This window comes from Maniola jurtina, chromosome 7, assembly GCF_905333055.1.
Source record: "Maniola jurtina chromosome 7, ilManJurt1.1, whole genome shotgun sequence".
NCBI classification, from domain to species: Eukaryota; Metazoa; Arthropoda; class Insecta; order Lepidoptera; family Nymphalidae; genus Maniola; species Maniola jurtina.
Genome location: NC_060035.1, coordinates 4,766,656 through 4,781,804, shown reverse-complemented (window position 1 = coordinate 4,781,804; position 15,149 = coordinate 4,766,656). Strand labels below are relative to the sequence as shown.

Here is a 15,149-nt window from a genome sequence, read left to right as displayed (position 1 = left end):
CGCTAGTATTTAATAAATATACTTAAGTCTTTCTAAACCTTACTGTAAAGGGCACCTACAAGAAAAAAAAGGTTCTTAACAACAATTCTATGTTGAAGATGTTGCCTTTATAGTTTTTGCACACAACAGTGCTCACTTAAGTACCTAAAATACGTAACCTACCAGTCTTCAAATGAAATGTCGGGTATTGCAAGAAGGGTACTTAATTTAGATGTCTTACGTGAGATGTTGGGTTAAAAAACATCCACTTGTAAGACGTGATCCCGGTACCAATGATTATGATAGTAAAGAGAAGAAACTATTCCAAAGATAAACCTGTGTTATAAGCTGGATTCTGGTTCAGCATAATGAAATAAGTAGGTATTTTAGAAACCAACCGGACCTTAGAGAAAAGCGGAAAAAAGTTTCCCTATATATTTTGCTATTCCCAGAGTGCTTACTTTGGTTAACTTTTTGTCAATTCTTTCAAAGACTTAGGTAAAGGTCTTCCACCGTAATATATTTAGAAGGTTACTTTTATTAAAACCTTGCAGTATATTCTTAGGTAAGTATTTGTGTAGGTACAGGAGTATATTTTATTCTAGTTTATTAAAAGAACTGGTATTTGAGAAACCCACCAGACCTTAGAGAGAATAGGATAAAAGGGTCTCTGTACTATATTCTTTGTTATAGCAATAGTACTTTGATTATTGTTCGGTCACTTCTTTCAAGGACCTGGGGTCAAGGTTTACACCACTTGTTGAGAAGGTTGCTTTTACTAAAACCTTATAGTGTTATAAATATTATTAAGTAAGCAAGTACCTACTTATGTAGTATAGGGGACAGGGGTACATGCAATTGGCGTTTTATGGGAGTTCGTGTTAACGGTGGCCGCATTATACGGATTTCCGAACCTTTCGTCGCTGACGAGGTGCGGTGAGCGGGCAAAGTTATAAGTAGAGCGGCTACCCGCACCGGAGTATTGTCTTTAGATATGAAATTATAGTGTAATATCACGTAATATACTCGCATATATAAGTAACTAAGTAACTTTGTTTTAGTTTTATTTAAATAAGCTTGCTGTATAAAAATTACCTGATGCCCGCGACTTCGTCCGCGTGGATTTAGGTTTTTATAAATTCCATGGAAACTCTTTTATTTTCCGGGATGTAGCCTGTGCCACTCTCCAAGTCTTTAACTATATCCGTGTAAAAAGTGACGTCGATCCGCTGCCATTCCGTAGGAATTCTTTAATTTTCTGAGACAGCAAGTAGCCTATAGCCGTTCTCAGGACCGTCTACCAAATTACTTCAAACGGATGGACCGTGAAAAGATATTAGACAGACAGATAGACACACTTGCGCATTTATTACATTCGTATGGCTTATTCACAATATCACAATGATCATATTGAATTTTCTTGAGCATGGATAATAGTATTTTTGAATTTTGGGTTTTTTAAAAAAATTACCCCAAAATATATACTAATGAATGAAATAGCGGATATTTTGTTAGTAGGAACTTTTAATAATGATCCGTGGCTGGGTATATCATCAATTTTACGGTCTTTTAATCTTTTACGAAGATTTGTAAGCTCAATGTTCTAAGCGATGTCACCGGCAGATGCGTCTATTGTATAAAGTGTCTTCCTCTTCCGCGACGGGCCTTTTTCAAGACTCTTATCGCCACGCCCCGCTCCATAACAGACACCAGCAGACTACTTTTTTCAGTTTAATTAAGAACTTTAATTGCTTCTCTCTACCAACTGTCGTGTCGTGTAATAATTCTTAGGATTAAATCTTACCTACCTTTCTTTCATTCCTCACGAAAGGTAATTTAAAATTTTCATTAATCAAACTTTTAGAGCTACAATTTAAATTCCCTTTTATAAGACGGATATTCTTAATTTTTTTTAAGTATCTATTTATCAGTAAAGTCCCGCTTTTTGGTTAAAACTTTACAGTGGTAAAGATTTATCTAGCATATATCAATATCAATAATTTATTGATAAAGGCATCTCTTTGAAGTTCTTCGGACTTATCTAATAATTATGAACTTCGAATGGGCGGTAATAAATATTATGTATCAAAAATATATTTAAAATATGTATGTATGTTAAGTCGGTTGTTGAAATTAACCTTTAGTAGGCATGCTCCGTTCACAAACGGGTCATCTGATAGTTAATATTCAAAGGGTCGTACGATCACGGATTCCGAGCGTGTCCCACTTCCACCGCATCGGAACGAGCTCTCAAAACCGTTTATTTCCCAAATATGTAGGTAACATAGAGATATGAAGATTCTATTTAATTTTTTGTGTGATGCAACTACTTAGTTGGATAAATATTATTGCAGAGCGTGGACAAAATATAAGTTAGAAATCTGTAAAACATATTTCTATCTTAATTATAGGGTTTCGTACATCCGAATGAAAAAATGGAACCCTATAGGTAGGATCATTCATGTTTCACACAATTAACTACTCAACCGATAAGTTAGTTACACATATGAATTTCTGTAACCCAAACACGAGCGTGTAACGTAAAATTACGTGAATTTCGAATGTGTAGGTCACTTTTGGGAGCAAATTAGAAAATTTAAAAAAAGTTTAGCATAAATGGTAAATCTTTCAATATTATGCATACAACCCTACATATTAATCGTACGGAACATTCTCCACGGTTTTTATTATTTCTGAAAGCAATTTTATTTAATAAAATAGCTTAAAAATAAATACTTAACAAGTTTAACAAATTTCATGTCTTCATGCAGAATTTTGAGGCCCGCCCCTTTAATTTCACGGCTGAATAGCCACGTTTCGGCATTGTAAAGATGCATTTCAATGTGAGCCTTTATTCAAGTAACGCGAGGGTCGGGTTTACTGGCGTCACTGGAGAATTTACAATTGGATGAGTGCGAAAATCTCAAGAGATAAATATAATGATTATAATATTAACCGCTCTCGTATTGTTGACTACCACACACTTTCCCCCTTTACTACCGTTTTCGAATTGACGGTGAAGTAAGTTCAATTAGCATTGAAATGTTATGTTTAAGTAAATAGACACAAACAAAATTTTAAAGTGGTGATAGCCTAGTGGTTAAAACGACGGCCTTTTAGTCGGAGCGTCTCAGGCTTAATGCCGTGCCGGCACGCACTTCCAACTTTTTTAAGGTAGTTACTTGCTTTAACGGTGAACGGAAACCTGCATGCCTGAGAGTTTCCATAATGCTCTCGTAAGTGCGTGAAGTCTACCAATCTTGGCCAACGTGGTGGACTATGTCCTAAATCCTTCTCATTCTGAAAAGAGACTTGTGTAGCTAAGGTTGCTGATGATGATGATTTGTTATACTTTCCTAACATTGTATTATCTTTGTTGCAGTTGAAACCGATGCGACCGGCAGAGGCTGACCGGTGTCGTACCCGGATGTCGTGAGCTCTACTACGGGAGCGCTCGCCGTCGCCGTGATGAGCACAACCCGCCAAGATGCGTCGGCGGCCATTTTGAATCGGCAAAGGACACGTTTGACGGCGCGAGATGGCCGTCAGCGGAGCCCTCGCATTCAGCCTCCCTGCGCATCCACGCGTTTCCACCCCGCTTCGACACTATGAAATGTGGAAGCACGGCAAGTGGCGACAAAAATCACCACCGAGGACTAACGCGGCCATTAGAGTTCCCAGATAGAGATTGTACAGTGAACTATTTAATTTAAGAGGCCTAAGTGTTACTGTGTTGTGTAAATATAGTGGTGTGTAGATGTTAGAGATGGCCGAGGGTCGCGGGTCGCGCACGCCGCTGCTCGAGTGCGGCGAGTACGCGCACGCGCACAAGTCGGCCACGCCGCGCTGCTGCCTGTGGCTGGCCAGCCACGTCAACGTGAGGAAGTGCGTAGCTGGTGTTATGCTGCTGTCCGTCCTCACCATATTCTTCTATACGTATTATGTGACGATGCCGCTTACGAGGTGAGTTTGAGTTGAACAAACGTAACTATACCTACTCTACAAATACGTTCAAACTGCCCCATTGATCTAGTGGTTTAAAGAGGCCCTAAAGACTCCCGGTCGGGCAAAATCCGGTTTTTCTGTCAAGATATTTTTGATGTGACAACGTCTTATAATTCGATAGAGCCGGCTGCACGCACGAAAAAAAATGACTCATGCGGCGTTACCTCGCTCTGAGGCGTTCCATGTAAGGCTTGAAGTGCAAGCGAGAGCGCGGAACGAGCGACAAAGAAGCACAATCGGCCTTTGTTGTCACGTTCAACTATCGTCAGTAAACCGACTTTACAGACAACCAATTTTTTTAGTAGGAGTACTAAGCACGGAGATAGGAAGTTAGCGGTGTTTCACCCCCGTGCATGAGACCACGTAAAGTCGTCCGTCCTGCACCTGATTTCTATCTGGTCGTGTCGGATTTGCATCTCATTAAACTATGGGAAAAATCATAAACAATGCACCTGTGTTCACACACACTTGTGCACTATAATATCTCCCGCGCAGATGGCTAATCTGTATAAAGATTGACTGCCGCCTAATTCGGTTGGGAGGACATTATCATCATTAAACATCAGAGACAAGTAGCGAATGCTATTTTTGGGTTACAGTGGATTTTATGGTTATACACACACTCATAAACTAATGGTTTCACCCAATAGATCACGTAGTTACATATGCAGTAACTACATAGATTGTTATAATGAATCAGCGCCCGCAAATATCGACATGCATTAATTATTCTGTACACCGCTTTGTCGCGAACTATTTCTGCAAACTATTCAATGCGACGACTTTACGGAGGAAAATTTACTACAGTAGAAGCGTGTGTGTTTCATTTTTCATCGACACAGGCGTCGTTTTTAATATAATTCATGCATTCGTTATTAAATTTAAAATTAAAACGTCGTGAAACACGCTCGAACATAATTAATTACTCTAGCCGAAATATCGCGCCATTTGTACAAAATCCAATTTCCTTGCTAACTATCCGGAGTAAACATGGTGTTGTTGGGGAAAATAATAACATGAAATTATCGCGCTTGGTCACCTCACTCTGTATTGGGATTAGTGAGCTATTGTTACCATTGTGTTACTATGTAATTTTAGTTTAAACCGCATTACAGCAATTTAATGCGTTCGGCGTTTCGATGTCGAGTACATTAGTCAGCATACATTTCACTGGGCATTACGGTAGTCATAACTAATCTTGCTTATTTCAAATTTTGCTTCATTAGATAGTAATGCGGGCTCACCGCAGTCAATGCAGTTCGGTAGTTAAACTGTATACTGATAGTGTTTTAGTTTAATTATTGTCATGTACCTACCTACTATTATTCGATTAATTATTTTTGGTAGGATGACATAGTTGGTGGCATGGTGTTGTATATGTTATGGTATGTATCATAGTTAGAAATATATTCAAAAAAAACGGGCCAACTGCGAGTCAGACTCGCGCACCGGGGTTTATTTTTTTCGAGATTTTGCACAATAAATCAAAAACTATTATGCATAAAAATAAATAAAAATGTGTTTTAGAATGTACAGGTAACGCCTTTTCATATTTTGACACCCCCCACTTGATATCTTACTTTGAAAATTGAAAGTACCTACTATTATTATTTGTTTATCTTTCCAATGGAACATGAACTTTGTTTTTTTAATGAAAGATGAGGCCACTTTTTTCAGGTGCTCAATAATATTATCTGAATTCTGTTTAATTTTGTTATTATTTAACAAACCGTTTAAAATTGTTATTGAATTTTAATAACACCCGCTATTTCCTTGCTAACCTACAAAAGCGAGGCTCTCCTGTTAACTTTATGGTTTAAGTTATACCGTCATATCGCGAATTTTGGCAGTTTCGCAACCAGGCCAACTCCTGGAACTTGCTCGCAACTCGATACCATCCAAATTAACCAAGAGAAGATAAACTTAAACTTAAATGTTTGCAAACTATAATCAAGTCATCTTGCATCGACGTTAACTAAGTAAATAATAATTACTAATCCATACTTTCATACTATTAATTTTAAATTATAAATGCGAAAGTGTGTCTGTGTCTCTGCTACGTTTTCACGAAGCGATTTTAATGAAATTTAGTACAGAGTTAGCTGAAACCCGGGGACGGACATAGGCTACTTTTTATTCCGGAAAATCAAAGCGTTCCCACGGGTTTCTCAAAGGCCTATCAGTTTAACCAATTTACATGATATTCGGTAAAGAGGCAACTTGCATCCCGGAAACTAACATAGACATCTTTTTATCCAATCAAAGTGTTCCCACGGAATTTTTAAAAAACCTAAATCCACGTGGATGGAGTCACGGGGATTTACTAGTATTACAATAAAACTTAAAGCTAGCATTATCTAGTTACTATACAAATCATGCCCCCGTGGAATGGTGCCAAGAATACTGGCTGGATTTCTGCGCTGGACAGCCGAGCTGATCCGATGCGCAAAAATGAGCCAACCAGTTCTAGTAACTTATGTTTATTAAAATCAAGAAAAAACGTGCACACTGAATATTTCCTCCGCGCCCCGGGGTTGGATTAATGTCCACGAAATTTCAAACATCCCTCCAGTTTAGTATAAAGTTAGTGAATAGTGCCGCTTTGACAGTTGTGGACTTCCCTTCGTTCCATTGTTGAATCGCGTGACAGCCGGTAAAGCCTTTCAATCTTGTTATACATTTAAATAAATATAATGTTTGCTTTCAGTTTTGGAAAGAGGCCAGTCTCTATTGTTATTGTACTTTCATGTGACGTTACTGTAAAAGCTCGGACTACATACACGATTTAGGTTTAAAGATATTTATTCTCATAAAGACATAGAAAAGTCATTCATTTACCATGATGATTTACCATGTCTTGCGGCAAATGTCGGAATTATTCTGTGAAATAGCCATTAGATGATTTCGTACTAATTAATATACCTAATATAGTTAATATAATAAATAGAATAATAAAGGAAATTTTAAATTTTCGGTACTTACCTCAGAGGCACTGTAAAGTTCGAAAAATATTTCTCAGGTAAAACCTAAGATTTACTAATGTGAATGCTAGCAAAATTAACGGTTCGAAACAGCTCGGACTTTCGCCATTAAGACTGGGCAAATCTTGGGTTTAACTGGAAACTTTTAGGGTTTACCGTAATTCTGACTTTTACAGTAACATATGTACATAACATGCTTAATGGATGATGGCCTTTTAACCTTTGGTATGTTCATTTCGTTTGATCGCTAACCAAAAATTTTCGTTCGTCACTCACGAAGTTGTTTAGTTTGGTTTAATATTTTGGCACTTTTTCAAAAACCAAACATAAAATTTAGAAAAATTGTGCTTTTATATAATGTCTAATAAGAGGACCTTAATGTCTAATAAGAGAATTGTGCTTTTATATAATGTCTAATAAGAGATTGTTTGATTGCTATTTATAGTTTATGTCGGTCACACATGGATCAAAATTAAATAGGTATGTCTGCACATTTTCAAGTATCGAAAAAGATTTATTGCGCATAAAATTAGCCGTCGCCGGAAATTGCTTCGCAAAAGAATTAAAAGCGTTTAACTTTGTGCCGAGCGTTCTTGTCGCCCTTTGTTTGGCAGCTTTTCACTTCTAAATTAGAACGAGGAGGCGAATATTTCAGAGTAATTTATAACGTGATTTTATGTAATTAGGGCGGATGTCGTGTAGCCAGGGCGGTAATATTTTATTTTATCGGCTAAAATTTACACCGCTACGATGAGCGGGAAGGGCGGCAAGTTTCCCCGGATCCCGTGAATTTATAGCGAAACTTGTGTTCCGCCTAATTAATGGAAGCTGCTTTGGTAACTTCGGTTCTTATAAATCCGATGATTTTAAATGCTTTTGTGTTAACGCCGTTTATTGGGAAATTTTACGAAGGTTTTCTTTTTAATTGCTTGTTAAACGCGCGCATTAAAACTTTTCGATTGAACCGATTCACCTGTTTAAAGTCTTTAGTCTTTCTATTAATTCTAATCCATCGATAAAAAAGTCAGGGGGAAAAAACCTGCAAAAAACAGTAATCTTCTTATCCCCTTTTCACATAATATATTAGAAATTGAAATACACTTCTAATAAGACACTAAAGGCACAAAGTAAATTTTAAAAATGAAAATCTCCAATATGGATAGAGCCAATTCTGAATAATGAATTGGGTTTATTCATCGTAGTTGCTTTCGCCGGATAGCAAATAAAAAGTGCCTTTGCCTCAGTTATTCTTTTCAGCTCTTCGTTAAAGTTTCACTCCGGAGATGGGGCGGAGCTTTCATTAAAGCGAAGTGGCAACTACGGCAGCAGCACGGCTTCAGACCACGATAACCATATCTTTCGGGATTTACGAGACCGTTCCGGAAATTGACAATAATTTCAATGATGCCTAGGAGCCTTGAAGTTAATTTTCATTCGGTATAAAAACGGCATAGCATTGGTTAAATGATTGGCTGGTCGATGGTCAAATACCTGCGTCGATTTATCATATTACAAAATTTAACGTTGAAATTGCCGTTCAACGCGTATTCACATTGCTGTCATGATAATCAAGACGGTTAGGTATATTAATTGTGCGCTGGTCCTGTTACCGCCGCCGCTGTGCGCGTAGCCTTAAAATTGTCTGTTTGTAACGTAGTACTTTCCTATAAAGCTTTGTAATATGCGATCTTTAGGTTAGTATTTAAAGATAAAAAATTCTCATTTGCGCAGTGTCACCACTGAAACCACTCAACGTGAAAGGATTACGTAGTTAAATAATAATTTACCAAATACTTGGTAATTTTTACGTCTAGGAATGGCTTTTGCATTTTTTTTGCTTCATATGAAGCAAAAAAAAATAGTTGTTAGGAAATATCTTGAGGAATCAAAATATACAGTGGGAACTCTATTTAGGAGCCGTACCTACCTACGTATAAATATTTGCCTAAAAGTCTTTTATTTATTCTCACGCGTTTGATATAAACCGTAATGGTTCTTTGATGTGGCTTCAACTGAGATCGCAGGCCCAACTTTGGCAGCTTGTGATTGATTTTCGTCAAAATTCCAGTAAGCGGATTAGATACTAAGTAATAAATCTGCAAAGTTTTAATTACCTGAGCTGAATTTAATACGGCCATAAAAAGTTTAAATAAAAAGTCTGATCTTTTTTTAACAGAAAGATTTTGATAAAAGTAATCTCCTACAAGATGTAGGTATTGACAGGTAATTAGTTAACGATTAGATGCGAGTGGGGTAAATGAGAAAGGTAATTACTATGAAATTTTAACAGTTTAGACTGATTTTTCATCCGAAAACTCTAGAGAGTAGACCGAGCCCTTTCTCTATGAGCTCATTGAGCTCAGCTATGACAATGAAATGACCGTAATATGATAATTGATGGGTTTCATTGGCACTTTGGCAACAAAGGTTTTGAACAGCTTTTTCATTAAGTAGGTCTTTATGAAAAAGCTGCTAAAAGCTTTTTACCAAACTATTCAAATGGTATTAAATTCGTATGAGGATTTTGAATTAAGTAGTACCCACGCTGCCCATTTATGGTACAGGTGGCGCACAAGCGAACCGGCCATAGAGATAGTATAATCTGTGGAACCGACCATGAGCTGTCAAACGCCATAAGTATTTAAATTGTACGAGCTTAAGGTATCTTTAAATAATCCACGAAACAATCGTATCGATATCATCAATTCTAGCCAGCAAGAAAATAAGAAAACAAACAAAGATTTTGACATTGAAATTGGCTGGACCTCTTGTGGCGCCGTCTGAGATCAGATTTGCCTGTGGATTCCATTGATCGATTTCAGTCCTTGTAGGTATACTCGCGCCAGATGGCCTCGGTTTATTTCATTCTTGACACCAATGATTCTCGCCGTAGAATTTAGTTTGAGCGAATGGTGTTTGTTTCAAATAAACGATCCGCTTAACTAAATGTATGTGACTTGCCCCACATGCCGCTGTAACTTCAGACGGGACAAGAACATTAGTTCATCCAAAATAATAAATGAAACACTTATGGAAAAATGTCCAAATAGGTTTATTTTTGTGCCTTCATCCGTCTTAATTATACGTAACTACCGTAGTACGTACCTAGTACTGTAGCTTATATATTTATATTAAGTATTTATAAATATACATTTTATCGGCTTATGTCCTGAAACTTTCATAAGTTTATGTGCACCTTGCTAACTCCTCTTAAACTTACAACTAATGAAGTTTTACAATTCACAACCAAAGATAGATATTAAAGTAATATACTTATCTTAATTAATCACTCTGTTTACAACTGATAAGTGATAACATGAGAATACATGGAAACTTTAATTTTTGCGGATAAAAATTAATCGATGTCTATCTCCGAAATGCAAGCTATCTTTGTACCAAAATACACCAAATAATTTTAACGGATGGGCCTTGAACAATTAGCAGACAGACAAACCCACACTTTCGCTTTTATAGTATTAGTATGGATAGTACGGATTATATTGCAACACTTTTGTCTTTGTACAGTTTAGTATGGCGCGACCGGGTACCGCGGCCGCTGTCGCAGTGTTCGCTGCTGGCGTCGCAGCAACAATCTGCGCGCGACCACCGCTCCGACGCGCGACTGCGTATCGACGCCAAGGTGTTGGTCATCGCAGAGTCGCTCTATTCGCGACTGGGACGCGACATCGCCGAGCTTCTTGTCGCCAACCGTATACGGTAAGATTGCTTTTTGTGTGTATTTTACTTATTTAGGTATTACCAAGGAATACTAACTATTGCTACGTAGAGAAGTGACACTTACTCCCCACGCGCCGTATAGTATGTAACATATAGATACGCCTAGAAGGTAGTATTATGTAAAGCGGTGTCCTTGTCCTGCTCGATTAATATAAAGCGTTATCCTTGTCATTAACACTTGTGATTAACACCGAAATTCAGTAATGATAGGCTTTTTTAGAGGACGATTCAGACATACACAACCTAAATGCATTGCATAAAGGTTGAATCTGACAATACGGCGTTTGTCATAGTTCAAATAGGGGACGAATCCCCTATCTATGAATTCCAATGTTAATCTGTTCTCTTATGTCAAGTGTGGGGTGTGGTAGACGTAACCCTTCAAATTCTCAGAGGAGATCCGTTCTCACTTCTCAGTAGTGGGATGGCAATGGGTTGCTGATGAAGTTATGTATGCCAACTTTCGTATGGTCGTTCAGTTGCTTCAGAAGTAGCCCGCTCTGTAAAATAAATTATTTATGTGGTGTTGTACTAACTTCGACTGTTTACCGTCTAAACTCTAATGAAAGACTTGTCTTGTGGTGTCAATTAATCGTCTGTAGTTTAGCGCTCAAACTGCGAATGATGCAATCAACAAACAAAGAAACTTGTAGGACGTGATGTTAGAATAGATGTGTAATTTGCCCTCCCCCAAATCTACCACAATCTACGCCAGATAGAAGAGCCTATAAATGCACACAATTTATATCTTCACGTACCTATCTGGCGTTGGCCGAATACCAACTGCGAGCAACAAACATTTTACTGAATAGGCCGGAAGCCACTGAATGTATTCCTGTTTTATATTATTCTTAACCCCAGTTCTTTTCTCGCTAAGAAAAACAGTTACAAATAAAGAAAGCTACGTTAATACAAAAGCTAATAAAAGTTCTCACAAATGGAGTAGGTATGTACCTACTATATTAAACTATATTTTCATTTAACTTAAATGGAAGGGCTTTTAATTAAGTTTTGAGTTAGCCATTCTCTTTTTAACACATTTTGGTATTTAATCATGTTTATTAGCCGTTAAATACTTTTGTCCCTGTTGAAATCCCAAGTCCATAAATCACAGTCAACCACATAGAACTCTTAACTCTGGACCGCTTGTAACATCGCTACCTTAACCCTGGAATGCAGTACACCAAACCAACCAGTAGGTACTAGAAGACAGTTATTTCGTTTGCATTTGCAGTCATGCTAACAACTTACTCGTAATCAAATGTAGCACTGAATGAATTATGTACACAAAACACCCATTGTGAATGCAGCAGGATATTGGCTCGCGCATCTAAACCCAGATGCGACTCTATATAGGTTATTTGCACGCTACGCAGACGCATTATCAATAAGTCAGAAGTTGTTCGTACGATCTTAGTATTCGCTGCTAGTCCCTTGGTTTGGTCTTACACGATGTTTACCACGAATGTCTACTCTTGTAGACTTTTAACGAGGAAATTCCGATTTCGATGTGGCTTGCATACAGTTGAAATAAACTGATAGTGCATCAGTGCATCTTCTTATAATTTTACTGCATTGGCAAAAAAATTATCGCAGATATGCTTTTAAGCAATCAAATATCACTTGCTTTGACGGTGAAGGAAAACATCGTGAGGGAACCCTGCAGGCAAGGTTCCCTCACGATGTTCTCATGATGAGGGTTCTCTCAAGAGTGGTGATCTATGGTATACACCCTTCTCATTCTAAGTGGAGACCCGTGTCCAGATAATGATCATACAATCTCAATCTTGCTGTTTGTAATCAATGTAAAAAAAAATTAAATAAAATAATTAATGAATTAGAGGAGCTAACTAACTCTAATGGTAATGTGAATCTGAATCATCATCCTACTTCTAGTGGGTAGGCACAAGGTAGTAGTAGGTGTTGACGCTTCCTCAACCTGCCTAGGATAGCCTTAAGTTGAGGCCGATTGGCCTGAGGATTGCTCAAATATAAATACTAAAGCCGAAGACTGTGAGAAAGCAAACAGAATAGATAAGTTTCCGGTCCTCATTTTGGACAAAGTACCTATCTCACTAGCCTGCAAACATCGTAGTCATCAACAAACCAGTCCAGCGAAACAAAAAGGTTTAAAAACGTACTCCAATTAAATGTTTTAGCTTTAGGCTACAAAGTAAAATACGTACGTTAGAAAAGGATTGTTTATTTTGTATTCTACAGAATTATATCTTTAAATATACAAGGGTATATTTAAAAATTTAGGTAGCTTTTTCGTATATATGTTGGGATTAAAAAATAATGATGAAGAGAACTTGTTATTCTAAAATATGCTAGGTATAGGTGCTAGATATTATGATTGCCTATTGAGTTTTTATTTGCTTGTCTTGTCGAGTAGTAACTTATTAAATTTCTTTAGCGCGATTTTATTATTCTTCTAAATAATAGCAAATGATTAAGTGAAGGTTAAGTAGCCAAATATTCTATGACTATAATAATTTCTATTCTAATAAATATAGTTGTCTTAAAAAATCTTTTACCGACAACATAAAACCACAATCACAATTATTGTAAAATGTTATTAAATTGTAATCGATGTGTCAATTTGTTCTCAGTTGCTATTGTCATGTAGAAAGATCAGCAGGTTAAAAGTTTAAGAGTCACCTGTCCTTCTATACAAAAACAGTTTTGTATACGAGAAAAGCTCGCGACTCCGTTAACCATTGACCGAAGCGATTGCCGACGGCACGATCGATTGCCTGCCGCCTCCAATGGTAATTGTCAATGAGGTGCAATTTATTGCCGTCAATTGCCTTCAATCGCGTATTTTCAATTGACAATCACTTCAATGCGGATCCGTTGGTCGTGCCAGTGGTATATCAAAAATACTAACTAAAGAAGTGACACTCACTCCCCCTGCGTTCCCATCGTAAAGTAACGCCAAGAAGTATTATGTGAAACGCTGTCCTTGTCCCGCTCGGTTTTACATAATATAGTAGATTATTAAATCTGTTCGCTTGTATGAAGTGCCGGTATGTTGTCAATCACGCAGAATTGACGATTGCGATCGATCATCTCGCAGCCTCTTCATACTTTGTTTTACTACGAGTATGTATATTCCAGCCACATGAACGCACTATGAAATCGACCCGACTCCAAATTGAGTGAACAGACGTCGAGTCACTCGAACGCACTATAAAAATCGACTCCACTCCAAATTGAGTGAACAGACGTTGAGGCTGCGCTTGTTTATGAAATGTTTGATGGGTTAGGAATTACTTTTCTTGTGAGGTTTTTTGCGCGACGGAGCAAGTTTACGTCGCCAGTCGACACAACTCCGCTGAAAGTTTTTCTTGCTTGAACGCTGGTTTTTCTTTTGTTATTGAATTGAACCATTAAGTTGACAACCTTTCTTGAACCCTTACCAATATTCTTTAAGAAAATTGTCTTAAATAAATATAAGTAAGGTAGAAAAGTTTCATTTGCATATTTTAGTATAAGTATAGCGAACACAGTATATGGACTGCTTAAATCACTACCCAATAAGTCATGACCATTCTGCATTGAGCAAAAATTACTAAATCCCGTGCCTATAAAATACCTATATATGTTTCATCAAAGTGTAATCTTTAATACGTCGTATATGAGTGTAGGTATGATGAGGCTCCATATTAATTCCTTCCAATAAATTACTATCACTAGCCAAATTTTAAAGGCAAGTATGTTTGTTTGTTGGTTTGTCCTTGTGACCAGAAAACAAAAAGTTCCCACGGGATTTTTAGAAACCTAAATCCACGCGAACGAAGTCACGGTCATCATCAGAGGTCAGAGTAATAAAATTATTGGTTACTAGATGATACCCGCGACTTCGTTCGCGTGGATTTAGGTTTCGAAATCCCGTGAGAACTCATTGATTTTCCCGGATAAAAATAGCCTATGTGTTAATCCAGGGTATAATGAAAACAAAAAAATTAAAAAAAAAACTTTATTTAATCTATCTCCATTCCAAATTTCAGCCAATTCCGTCCAGTACTTTTGCGTGAAAGAGTAACAAACATACACACACACACACATATAGGTATGTACATACACACAACTTTCGCGTTTATAATGTGAAGTGTGTGCGAATGTGTGATAGTGTGAAGTGTGATGTGATAAGTAACCCTAGGCTACATCACACAGGCAATATGAAGTCGTATTTATATTAAACCTTAATTTTCCGCAGACGATATTGTCGCCTAAGGAATGATATGTAGATATTATGTTTTTGCATCAAAATCACATCAGCAAAGGTCAGCGGGTCGGATTTATCCGTTATATACCGCCAGTAAATTGAAATAGTGGCGTAGTAAATTGACAATTTCCATGTCATATTCCGAGTTCGTCCTCCAAAAGATTAATAAAACGGGAAGCCGGCCTCATGGACTAAGAGCCCGTGAGGTTTATCTG

General features: G+C 37.4%; 1 protein-coding gene across 2 annotated transcripts in view; it reads left to right on the top strand.

Moving 5' to 3' along the window:
• The first annotated feature begins 3,595 nt into the window (after window positions 1-3,595).
• The window catches only part of LOC123866565 (bifunctional heparan sulfate N-deacetylase/N-sulfotransferase), a 73,337-nt gene continuing 61,783 nt past the window's right edge, over window positions 3,596-15,149 (top strand). For both annotated transcript variants that reach the window (XM_045908209.1, XM_045908208.1), the window contains exons 1-2: window positions 3,596-3,942; window positions 10,491-10,682. In XM_045908209.1, coding sequence (XP_045764165.1) covers window positions 3,737-3,942; window positions 10,491-10,682 — 398 coding nt within the window. In that variant the 5' untranslated portion in view covers window positions 3,596-3,736. The remainder of the gene's footprint in view (window positions 3,943-10,490; window positions 10,683-15,149) is intronic.